The sequence below is a fragment of the Heteronotia binoei genome, chromosome 18 (genome assembly GCF_032191835.1).
Source record: "Heteronotia binoei isolate CCM8104 ecotype False Entrance Well chromosome 18, APGP_CSIRO_Hbin_v1, whole genome shotgun sequence".
Classification (NCBI taxonomy): Eukaryota; Metazoa; Chordata; class Lepidosauria; order Squamata; family Gekkonidae; genus Heteronotia; species Heteronotia binoei.
In genome coordinates this window covers 16,731,943-16,744,629 of record NC_083240.1, presented here as the reverse complement: position 1 = coordinate 16,744,629, position 12,687 = coordinate 16,731,943, and the positions used below count along the sequence as shown (strand labels likewise).

At 46.2% G+C, this 12,687-nt stretch overlaps 1 protein-coding gene across 1 annotated transcript in view; it reads right to left on the bottom strand.

The window, feature by feature from the left end:
* VPS13D (vacuolar protein sorting 13 homolog D) overlaps window positions 1-12,687 on the bottom strand; it is a 158,350-nt gene that overhangs the window by 75,791 nt on the left and 69,872 nt on the right. Inside the window, exons 43-50 of the mRNA XM_060259106.1 lie at window positions 12,066-12,201; window positions 10,896-10,943; window positions 8,830-8,980; window positions 7,502-7,712; window positions 6,049-6,296; window positions 4,609-4,800; window positions 2,147-2,273; window positions 345-487 (exon numbers count right to left, since the gene is read on the bottom strand). Coding sequence (XP_060115089.1) covers window positions 345-487; window positions 2,147-2,273; window positions 4,609-4,800; window positions 6,049-6,296; window positions 7,502-7,712; window positions 8,830-8,980; window positions 10,896-10,943; window positions 12,066-12,201 — 1,256 coding nt within the window. The remainder of the gene's footprint in view (window positions 1-344; window positions 488-2,146; window positions 2,274-4,608; window positions 4,801-6,048; window positions 6,297-7,501; window positions 7,713-8,829; window positions 8,981-10,895; window positions 10,944-12,065; window positions 12,202-12,687) is intronic.

Genomic DNA, 12,687 nt, shown 5'->3' with positions numbered 1-12,687 from the left:
CACAAAGCCTCAGGTGGGGGAACAAAATGCTATAAACGGGGAATGAGTCAGACCAGGGAATGGGGGGTTAGCAAAAAGAGAGCTGGAAGCCGGATCTTTGGGCTGCATTGTAGATGTCAGCCATAAGTTTTGCCTTCATAAGTTCCTGACTGCAGTGGAAATTTACACAGACGCCCAGTTAAATCTACACATATGTTCAGTTTGACATACCCTGTATTGGTTTTGGTCCTGTTAGCAAATGGTGACTCCAAAGCAAAAATTCCTCATCCCTGCCCCACATCAAAGAAATACAGAGAGGCAACTAAAACCCTTCAGTAACACGAACTCAAATTCCAGCAACTTACCAATATTGTAAATGAGGCCTGGTCGGTTCCCTTGCTGGATCACTTTCAGGGCCCTGACGCCGCTCCCCCCGTCCAGGGAGAAGCCCTGGCACCAACCGGGCATGCTTTCGGGGTGGATGCCCTTTCCGACTCTCATTGTACAACTGCAGTGAGAAACAGAACATAGGGATTCATCAGCCTACAAAAAAAGCTCCCAAAACCAACTGCATTCTCCTCCTCCCCTGACGAAAGCTAACAGATACTTGAGCATCTGCAACGTCTATTGCTGCTGAATCTTCCAGATCATTTCTGCAAGCACTTCATTCTCGGAAACCATCAGTTCTTTGACTATACGGCTGCTTTCTGTTTTCAGACTATGCAGACAACTCTGTTAACCAGTCGATATTCTCGCACAATGTTTCTACATTTGCGGTTCGTCTATGATAGAAAACCTTCCTCATTATACCCTATCTTGCCCACTCGACAATGCACCTAGAGTCAAATTTCTGGGCAGAATACTAACCACCTTAAAAGCACATCTGGAAACTGAAAATATCACATTTTTGTTATCTGATAATGATGCTCAAGTATTGTATAGAGCAGGGGTGGCCAAACTGTGGCTCAGGTGCCACATATGGCTCTTTCACACATATTGTGCGGCACTCAAAGCCCCAACTGCCTTATTGGCTGACTTCGAGAAAGCATTTCTCTTTTTAAATAATTTCTCCAAGCTGAGCCTGCTGACGGCTTGGAAAAGGAATGTAGAAAAAGGAAAGTTTCTTTCTTTACACTTCTCCCCCTCCCCATCTTTATTTTATTTGATTTATATCCCGCCCTCCCTGTCAAAGCAGGCTCAGGGCGGCTATTTTCCCTTTCTTCTTTCAAATATCTGACGCTCATGTCTTGCTGCTCTCAAACATCTGATGTTCACGTCCTGCAGCTATCAAAAATCTCATGTTTATCCTATGTGGCTCTTACATTAAGAGGCCACTCCTGCTACAGAGTCTCTTTGTTCCCTCTTGTAGCTAAGATAAGAGCAAGCATGATATCGAACGTTGTAACTTTTTGAGGTTGGCCCTTCTGGAAACTTTTAAGATGTTATCTGGGAATTTTGGTGTTTGTGTTCTGTTTTGTGATGGACAATGGCTATACACAACAAAATTTTGACTAACAGACTACATGGCTGGGCTCGTTCCTGGAAACGTTCCACAAACCACAGTTCTTCTGAAAGTTCCAGGCAGCCACTGAAAGATCCCAGCAGCATCTCCATAGCATGCCGCAGATTCATATAATACAAAAAGCACAGCCAGGGCAGGGCCACCCCGCCCCCCCTCAAGGCTGATGGAAGCAAACAAACCAAACTCCCCCTGAAAAAAATAATTTAAAGACTAGCAACTGTATTGCAGCAAAAGCTCCTGTGGCCTGCAGCCCACTTCATCTGATGCAGGATGATGGGCAGGGGTTGCTGAACTGGCAAGGATTAACCAGGAAAGGGATCTTGGGGTGATGGTGAACAGCACGATGAAAATGCCAACTCTGTGCAGCCAGATTGAAAACCAGTCAAGTTGGAATTTTTAGGAAAAGAACTGAAAACAAAACCACCAGGATCTTCTTCCCAGTCTGCAGCGCAGCTGCAAAAAAAAAGGATAACGCAGAACTAGAAAAGGGCAACCGAAACAATCGAGGGGTGCGTGCGGAAGCATCCCCTGCCAAAAGACTAAAGTGTTTGAAGGTTTTCGTTTCAAATTTAGACACAGATTAACAAAGTGAGTGCATAAAATCATAATTGGTAATTCAAAGAAACACTGAATAGCCCCTCATACAGGTTTGGCTGCTCCTTGTCGGCGTAACAGAACAGGAGAGGGCTCAGGCTTCTGGCTAGTTCATGTTCTTCAAACTGGCCAGCCGCATCGATCTTGGCATTGTCTTGCCTGAAGATCAGGGGCAACCCTGCAAACAAAACAACAGGACTGAGTTAGCTTTTCAGTTTGCACCTTGACTCAAAGGTGCAAAGTCATTTGCTTAACCAAGAACTAGAGAGCCAGTGTGGTGTAGTGGTAAAGAGCAGCGGACTCTGATCTGGAGAGCCGTGTTTCGTTTTCCCACTCCTCCCCTTGAAGGCTGTTGGGTGTCCTTGGGCCAGTCACAGTTCTCTCTCAGCCTGATCTGCCTCACAAGGTGCCTGTTGTGGGAGGAGGCAGGGAAGGCAAGATGAAGAAGCAGGGTATAAAAGAACAAGTCTTCTTTCAAGATAGAAAGCCATGTTGGGAAGCAAGCCATCTAAAATGCATCGCCCAAAGATTTATTCTAAAGCAGATCTCAACAGGATGAAGAATTCCACACACCCCCACCCCCGGACACCTTCTTCCACAGACTTTATGTTTTCAAGCCCTGAAACAACTGACAATTCAAACATATGACAGTTCAAAAAGGAAACTGACAGAATGGCAGAGATTCGCCTCTAGAGAGAAGAGAATCCTTGCCTGAGCTAGAAAGAACGCACCACCGTTCAGTGGTTGAGGTAAGGCATCGGAAATGGGGAACAGGAGATTAAATATCATTGCCCTCATTCCACACCCAAAAGGAATTCCATCCTAGTCCTCTCCCCAAACACCCGCTGAGCAGGTTGCTGCAGCTGCTGTTTTATCTACATGGGCTTATGCTTCCATGGGGGTATGCTAGCTCGTGATTCTATCTAAGAGAGGTTAATTCTTTTCACATCTGTTAGACTAATCTGTTTTAAGTGCTTGTACACCCTGGCTTTCTTTTATTAGCAGGTTTGAAGTGACTCTGTTTGATTTATTGTATTATCGCCCTAGATCATTTCATTGCTATGATTTGTTTTACCGCCTCTTTGTTCTGTGTTATCACAAGCAAATCTGGGAAGGCAGTGTACATATCTTCTAAATAAATATTGTTCTTAAATTAACAAGTTACTGCTGCTGCCTAACAGCTTTTTTAAAAAGAGCATCTTCACATTCTGGAAGATGACTCAAGCCCACCCCCCCCATGATCTTTCATCCACGGTTTTCAAGAAGATTTAAGGCGACTGTAAAAAAAAGGCTGACACATCATTATACTGAATCATTTTTGAGTTCCTGGCCAAGCTGACATTCTCCTAGCTTTGTTGTTACCCCATGATAAATAAAATATTCAGATTGCTAAGACAAGGTGCAAAACCAAAAGCTAGCTGGCCTCAGAACTCTAGTTGACCTAACAGTGCCAGAAAGTATCGATGGAAAACTGAGCCACCAATTTTCTGGGTGCTCTCTCTCTCTCTCTTTTGTCCAAGGCATGGCATTTATTCCAATGACCACCTGTTCTTAATTTAGATTCAGAGAACATTCAATTTCATGACCACTTGGCTTAGAGGCTGTGAGGTTTGAAGAAGAGGGAAAACTAAGTGCATTTGCCGCCGGAGAAGGATTTCCTTGGCTCTAAGGCTGGAACCCCCACCCCATATTTTTTTTAGCAAATGGCAATGATGTGTACAAAGTACACTGCTTTCCTCTACCTGGGCGTGGGGTTGCAAAATGAATGGGAGTCAAGAAGATTGATTCAGTTCAGTTTTATTATGGTCCACAACCAGATCCAACTGACCAAAGGGAAGGCCCCGCCTTCCAAGCAAACTAGTTTTGCGCCCTGCCTTCTGGCCTCAAGAAACAGGACTTAATCATAACAAGGGGCGGGGAGGGATGGTGGCTAAGCGGTAGAGCATCTGCTTGGTAAGCAGAAGGTCCCAGGTTCAATCCCCGGCATCTCCAACTAAAAAGGGTCCAGGCAAGTAGGCGTGAAAAACCTCAGCTTGAGACCCTGGAGAGCCGCTGCCAGTCTGAGTAGACAATACTGACTTTGAGGGACCGAAGGCCTGATTCAGTATAAGGCAGCTTCATATGTTCAAAGTGCAAATAGCATACAATGCAGAGTGACATATAACCCATCGTTCTTTTCCAAAGTATGCCCAATGCAGCACTATAATCCATGGAAAATAACCCTCTAGAAGGGTGCTACTGAGAGCAGCCATTGTCCCTGTGTGGAGTGGGCAGCAAGCCCAAGGACTGCGTTCTCACTTCCCCCTTAACCTTGTAAACCTGGGCAATGGTACCCTGATAGCTAATGGGAACGGGCACTTTGAAGCCCTGGCCTCCCCTTGGATATCAATTGTTTACTAGCCCCAGGATGCTCAAAATAAAAAGTAATTGATCTCTTTAAATGGCTCCACTCTTATGCATGCTCTGAAATGACTCGTCTTTGTTGAGGTTCCCAGGAAGTAGCTTCGATTTACCTGTTTTGTTGATGAGCCAATAGGGGGCAGCGATAAATATTTTCAAGGACCCTTCAGCTCGGCACACGATGCGGATGGTGAGATTCAAGAGGCGCTTGTTGACATCGTACAGTCTCATCCGCACAATGTAGTTCTGTGTTCCGGGAGGTATCAAGAGCTCTTTGCAATGCGGGAAGTTTTCTAAGGAGACTCCTGAAATTGGGAATTTTTTTAAAAAGAAAGAAAAAGGCTATGGTTTCTTCCTGCCTTTTCTCGGTAAGCATTACTTCCCCAGAAGCTAGGTAGATTTCTAAGTGATGGAAGAACTACATAGAACACAACATAAGTGAATACAGGGGTTGCCAACGGTAGCTCTCCAGATGTTTTTTTTTTGCCTACAACTCCATCAGCCCCAGCCAGCATGGCCAATGGCTGGGGCTGATGGGAGTTGTAGGCAAAAATCATCTGGAGAGCTACCGTTGGCCACCCCTGGTGAATAGATTCCTCGTTCATACACAAATTCAGCTTACATCTTCTCCCCGTGGCTCAGTGGATCCAGTGTCTCCAGTGGAAAGAATCAGGGGAGTTGTGATGTGAAAGATCTCAGCAAGACACTCTGGAGAGCTGCTCTGGAGAGGGGCAAGGGACTCTAGAGCAGGGTTGTGCAAACTGGCTGGGGAGCCACCTGTGGCTCTTTCACACATATTGTGTGGTTCTCAAAGCCCCCACCACCCCGTTGTTGGCCAGCTTGGAGAAGGCATTTCTCTCTTTAAATCACTTCTCCAACCCAAGCCAGTCAGCAGCTTGGAGAATGCATTTGAAATTAAAGTTGCTTTCTTTCGACCTCTCCCCCTGACATCTATCTGACATTCATGTCTTGTGACTCTCAAACATCTGATGTTTATTCTGTGTGGCTCTTACATTAGGCAAGAGAGTCTGAGTAGGTAATACTGAGCTTGATGGACCAATAGCCTGATTCAGTATAAGGCAGCTTCAGGTGTTCATGATGAGTGTTCATCAAGTTATTACAGTTCTGGAAGGACAGCAACAAGAGCATAGGTCCCTCTTCTCAACAGAGCAGATGCCAGACTGAGGAGCAGGGCCTTTTCAGTAACTGCCCCCCAGTTCTGTGGAAGGCTCAGAAAATATGCCCCATTCTACTACCTGCCTCTTTTCAGAAACTGATAAAACATGATCGGTTTTTGAGAAGAAGGCCTTTGTTGCTGATCGCTGCTCTGAGATTCATACTTCTGTTTCTGGTATGTTTTATCAGGTAATTAGTTACTGACAAGAGTCTCTTTGGTTTTTATGCTGTGTTCTGCCTTGGAAAGGAGTCATTGAAAGGCAGTACTTAGTCATTGAAAGTAATGCAAACTTAACAGCTGAGTGAACAACCAGGCCACACTTTGATGCTTTCACGCCCACCAGCAAACAATCATCCAGTTCATTGTTTAGCCTTACCGAGCTCAACGTTCTGTGAAGTGTCGGCTGTGTGCAGTGCCACCTCTTTGCCTGGCTTTAACGTCCCACTGATGGGCACCCCTTTCACATAAAACTCAAGCTCAAAGGGGAGCAGGTTACAAAGCACCACCGTGGGCAGGAGGTAAATGGTGTGCCCAGGCTGCCTGAAAATCTGCTTGGCGCTGTCGGAGAAGATGTTGGAGGGCATGTAATCGGGATAGTTCTCTTTCTTTATAGCGACACAAAACCTAGGGAGAAAAGACAGACAAATGTAAAGCTACGCTAGGGAGTAGAATTGCACGGCTCAACTTTTCTTTTCCAAAACAGCAAAGCTCTGGTGTGGGGCACAGTCCAGTACATGTACACAACACACACACACACATGAAACAAAATTCATGTCCAGCAGCACCTTAAAGACCAACAAGATTTTCAGGAGATAAGCTTTCAAGAGTCAAAGCTGCCTTCAAAGAGGCAGTTTGGTGCAGTGGTTCAGTGTGTGGACTCTTAGCTGGGAGAAGTGGGTTTGATTCCCCACTCCTCCGCTTGCTGCTGCTGGAATGGTCTCGGGTTAGCCATAGTTCTTGCAGAGTTGTCCTTGAAAGGACAGCTTCTGGGAGAGCTCTCTCAGCACCACCTACCTCACAGGGTGTCCGTTGTGGGGGAAGACAAAGGAGATTGTAAACTGCTCTAAGACTCTGATTCAGAGAGAAGGGTGGGGTATAAATCTATGGCCATCGTCTTCTTCGTCGTCAGATACCTAAGTGTAACTCAGCGTTCAGTTCCTGATATTGTCTGAACTTCTTTGCACAACCCGGAACCACATGAAGGAGTTATTTCCCAGGAAACCTGCCCCAGCTTTTCAGCAAGAGGCAGATCATCCCAGAGCTCCCTGGGATGTCATAGGGGCATTTGGAGCAATCTTCGCTTTCCTAATGGAAGCATCTGTATCAAGCACCTATCTGACCAGTGATGGGGTATCTGTTGGACTGTGGGCCTCAGCAAGCAGCCCATCGTGCCAACCCTCAATGCTAGCCCAGAAACAGCCCAATTCTCTGAATGCACTATATTGCCTACCCTAGCTAGCCATTTAGCATGCAGGGACCCTTTGCACCTTTTCATTGGGGCTTTTGATTCTCTCAAGTTTTCCAGCAACCACAGGGCCAAGCAGGTAATAAGCAGCACAGCATCAACTTCCTTATTATTGGAGGGGATCCATGGCTCACACTCTTGCTTCCTTCCAAGACACAGGAAAACCCAATGAAGGTTGTAAGATTCTCTGATGATATCCTGAAATAGCCCCTTTCTATAACATCTCGGGATTTTGGTTTAATTTCCGTGTATTACACCACAGGTCTCCAAAACAAGGTAACTTTGAGATGGTTCTTCCCATTTTTCTACAGCCCTCCCACAAGTGCCAGGAAACACTTGGATGGAAGAAGTCAGAAATAATCACCTGAAGAATCTGCTGTTTTCGGACTCCATCGCGTGGCACTCTCGCTTGCTGCTGCTGACCTCCGAGGCCTTCTGGACGTTCGTCCAGTGGATTGGGGACTTGCAGAAGAAGACGCCCATTCCCTTCGGCCTGGCTTGCAGGCGCCAAGAGGTGAGATGCAGAGGAATAGCAAAGGAATCCCCTGGCATTACTGAAGGCAGGACGACAGGTTCTGCAACCAGACAAGATGCGCCATCATGGTCTTTAGAGTGCCTCCTTTCCTTGATCCCATCCTCAACCCAAACATGCCTCTTTCTCTACATTACCATTTTAGAACAAAAACATGCTCTCTACAGTAGCAGTCTTCAACCTTTCCAGATTTGGGACACCCCCCACCCCCCAAAAAACCCCCAATTCCCAGGTGGCAAAATAAGAACAACTGGGCTGGACTGCGATGTGAGTGCTTGTTTTTCTTTTTAGCCTTTTTTGAAGGTGGTTCCTTCCAACTCCAATCTTGGGGCAGAGACATGAGTTTGCGGCTCTGATAACAAGAATGGCAGGGTGGGAGGTGTGTTCAAGAGCCTAGAAACATCTTCAGAAAAGCTTGGAAGCTCTTCTCCTTGGCTCCTAGCCTGCAATCATACAGTCCCACGGGTGCCTGCACACAAGCTGCAACAATGAACTTCAACTTCATGATGTTCAAATAGAACCCAACCTCGTGTTTCTGGACTAGAAGGAATGAATCACTGGAAGGGGATTGCCACTGAAATACAGGACATCATCAAGAAAGCAAAGTGGGAACTGGCTGGGAAAACACATTAGGTGGGGCTTTAAATGAGAGACGAAAGGTCATCTCTGTTGAAAAATGGAGCTGTTGCTGTAATAATACACCCCCTAGAAAGAGAACTGCAAAATGTCAGAAATGCCCTTTAAAAACATGCACCTTATTGGCTTTGCACTCAGTAATTTTTTCCTCTCTGGTTCTCAGTTCAGTCTACCCTGTTTTTAAGTAGTCTTAAATCAGGGTTCCCCCACAGAGTGCCCACAGACACCTTTTCTGGTGCTGGCCAAGGGCCGAAGAGAGCTTTCACCCAGCAGGACTTCTGATTGACCACTGGAGATCTGATTGGCTGTTCAGATTCTTAAGAACGTTGCAGCAGCTTCCACCACAGCACAGAGATCCTCGCTGAGTGACTGACGGTAAACTGTGACAGCCACTGCATGGCTGGCTCCACCTCTTGTGGCAGCCATTTTATGGCTGTGCCCACCATGCTGTTTTACAATTCTAAAGGCTCCCACAAGCTCAAGAGGGTTAGGGACCCCTGCTTTAAATGACTGAATGCACTTACTGTCGGGAGCGGATGGACTGTCGAGCCTCAGCTCCATTGGAATCTCCAGCTTGTTCCTCACCATCAAGGCCGAGCGTACTGTGATCACCTTCCGGGCACTCCCTTCCATGGTGACCGCAAACACCACTCGCACCGGAGGCAGTGAAGAAAACTGTGAACCCAGGAAACAGAACAAATGTAGAAAGGTAGCAGAACAACATACCCAAATTCTGCAAAAGGTAGAATGCACAATTATCTGTGTACATTTAATTCTTAAGTTCATGGAGGCAGAGCTGGCTCCCCCTTCCTCAGTAGGAGGCGTGAAGCCAGGGTGGCTGATGATCACAAAGGAGTTTCATAGCAAAGTGGGGATTTGAACCTGGGTCCTTCAGAGTCCCAACCCAACACAGTAACGGTGGTATATTTCGCTAAACCAAACCAAAATTGGCTTCACCTGTCTGAAATGGCCAGGCAATCCTCTTCTAAAGGTCAAAGTGCATTATAACAGGGGTGGCCAATGGTAGTTCTCCAGATGTTTTTTGCCTACAACTCCCATCAGCCCCAGCCATTGGCCATGCTGGCTGAGGATGATGGGAGTTGCAGGCAAAAAACACCTGGAGAGCTACCGTTGGCCACCCTTGCATTATAATGTTAGCAAGCCAGGTGTTGAGCTAGACAGCTGGGAGAATCTGCTAGCAAATTTGTCACTTGCAAGTCAGACTCTTGACCTATCAAGGTCAGTATTGTCTCCTTTGACAGGTAGCAGCTCTCCAGGGTCTCACATGGAGGTCTTTCACATCACCTACCACCAGATCTTTTCACTGGAGATACCGGGCAGTGAACCTGGGACCTTTTTGCATGCCAAGCAGATGCTTTACCATTGAACCAAGACCTCTTCCCGACATGAATGAAAACATAAATCTCCCTCATGCTGAATCACACAACTAAACAAGATCAGTAAAGTCTACTCAGACCGGCAGCAGCTCTCTAGGGTCACATCACCTCCTACCTGATCCTTTCAACTGGAGACTGGATCTAGGACTATCTTCAGACAAAGTACATGCTCTTCAAACTCAGCTATAACAGCCCCGCTTCAATTCCTATGGGAGGGGAGGGTTACAGTATTTCTAAACAAGACAGACTGCAGGCAGCTGTGCTGGCTCAAAGCGTGACCAACTGGTTCCTTGAAAAAAAAACGCTCAAGGTATTGCCAACTTCAACGAGCCCCAGTGACCTGAGAGGAAAGGGGTCTTTGCTACAGGAGTAGGCAACCCAGAGGGCTCCGCCAGCCCAGCCTCCTGCTGGGGAACAACCTCTCCTCGCCCTGCACTTGAATGTGGTGCTGACAGGCACCGGGCCCAGCCCTCTCCAGCTCATGCCGAAGCCAAGAGGAAAACCAAATAATTTCCCTGCCAAAGAAATCTAAAAACTTGAAGCAATCACAATGTACATGCAGAGGACGGGAGCAATTTCACATTAGAGCTGGAGAACAGACTGGCTCTTTCCACAGGAACACCACAGCCTCCAAAACCAGCCATATCACGTTTAAGAAACGGACGAGGAAATCACTCGGAATCATCTTACTGCAGGATAAAATGGCCTGTTTCCTTTCCATTCCCATTTTTCTTCAGTGCTGGAAATTCAAAAAGGATTTTGCTTTGATTGTCTCCTTAGATGCATCACGCATGATGGATAATTATGATTTTTCTTTTGTCTCTTCAACAGTTTTAGCAGCTTTTCCCCCTCTCTATTTTCACAACACACACTAATTAAAAACAAACAAAAATAACAGTATGTGACTCAAACAATTTCACAGTCAAAGCTGTGAGGTCCAGCACAGGGTCAGACTAGTATCTAGGAGACTGGAGTTCGAATCCCCACAAGGCCCGGAAGCTCACTTTGGGCTCGTCACTTTCTATCAGTCTAGCCTACTTCCCAAGGTTGTTGCTAGGATAAAATGGGAAAGGAAGAAACATGTACATCGTCCCCAAAGAAGGTGGGATAAAATGCATTAAAAAGATCAAGCTCATATTAAAAAATGAACATGCAAAGAAAGGACGTCCAAAGATAAACAAGCCGCTACTTACATAAACATGAGGATGGATGATGTTTGTTCTGCTAATTGGGCTGCCAACCTGGGGAGGAAATCCAGAAATAAAAAATCACACCGTGCTTATTACAGAACCTGTCCAAACCCTCTGCATTTCTTGAACGTGCAACAAAACTGGAACTGCCAGCACTGACTGCCAGCACTTAATCAAATTGGTCTACCTTCTGCTTTTTCCAAGATGAGGAAAACATTTTGTTTTCAACTGTTTTGCTGAATTTTAAAACTTTTATTTAAAAAAAAACAAACACACAAACTGTAAGTTAGGTAGAGGATGCAGCCTACAAACGTTACAGAAAAATAAATATCCACTGCCAAAATCGAAATTAATTTATATCTTCCCTTTCTGCTTGGGCATTTGATACCCAGAATGTACAATCCTGTTTTAAGTTACTGATCCCCCTGCACATGTTATTTTGTTTGTTCTCAAGGCCACTTCCAAAACAGGCAGGCAAATAAAAATACCTGATAGCTGTTAATACAACCAGCAAATTCTGCTTGCTATGATCAAATAAACATGAAGTGCCAAAACAGGGAAAGTGGGGGGGGGGGGGGTGGCAACAAAAAAGCATACAAATATACCTGAACAGGTTTAGTGTGTGTATGCCCTTTAAAACTAAAACACAGTGATTAATACAAGTTGGGTCAATTTCCCATGGATGAACTTCTGGGCCAGTTCCAGAGCTTTATCATTTTCAGTTTAGCAAAAGTAATCAAGGGTCTTCAGAGCCAGTCATTTGTATGGGGTGGGGTGGGGTGGGGGGAGAATTTCACTGCTAACAGAAGAAGATATTGGATTTATATCCCGCCCTCCACTCCAAATCTCAGAGCGGCTCACAATCTCCTTTATCTTCCTCCCCCACAACAGACACCCTGTGAGGTGGGTGGGGCTGAGAGTACTCTCACAGCAGCTGCCCTTTCAAAGACAACTCTGCGAGAGTTATGGCTGACCCAAGGCCATTCCAGGAGCTGCAAGTGGAGGAGTGGGGAATCAAACCCGGTTCTCCCAGATAAGAGTCTGCACACTTAACCACTACACCAAACTGGCTCTCTAAGAGAACACACGCATACAAAAATCCCACTGCTGACAGAAGATATTGCAAAAGCATGATCAACTCCAAAAAACCTGGTACCTGGAACTAGAACTTACAGTCGACGAAGATGTGCTCTTGTCTGGAGCTGCGTAGCGGAAAAAAATCCCCACTTTGTCCACTGAGACGGGGCTGACTTGCTCCCAGCCGTTTACTCGCACCTGCAGCTGATGAATCCTTAGGTCGTGTGTGTGCCTGCATGCGTGGAGCAAGGCAAAGAACAACATGACAGCCAATGGAACATTTCTGGATCAGCTCCAGCCCCTGGGGTTCCAGTCTCTTTGGGTGACATAGAGATGCTACTTCTTGGCCTAAACTTTTATTATCTTTTTCAGACAACGTATTCTTTGGTGCCCTGACTGGGGCGGTCCAGACTAGCTTGATCTCATCAGATCTCAGACGTTAAGGAGAATCGGTCCTGGTTGCTACTTGGATGAAAAACCACCAAGAAGTCTGCGGTTACTGTGCAAAGACAGGCAAGAGCAAACCACCTCTGAACGTAAGAGAAGCCATGTTGGATCGGGCCAGTGGCCCATCCAGTCCAACACTGTGTGTCACACAGTGGCCAAAAAAACCAGGTGCCATCAGGAGGTCCACCAGTGGGGCCAGGACACCAGAAGCCCTCCCACTGTTTCCCCCAAGCACCAAGAATACAGAGCATCACTTGCCCCAGACAGAGAG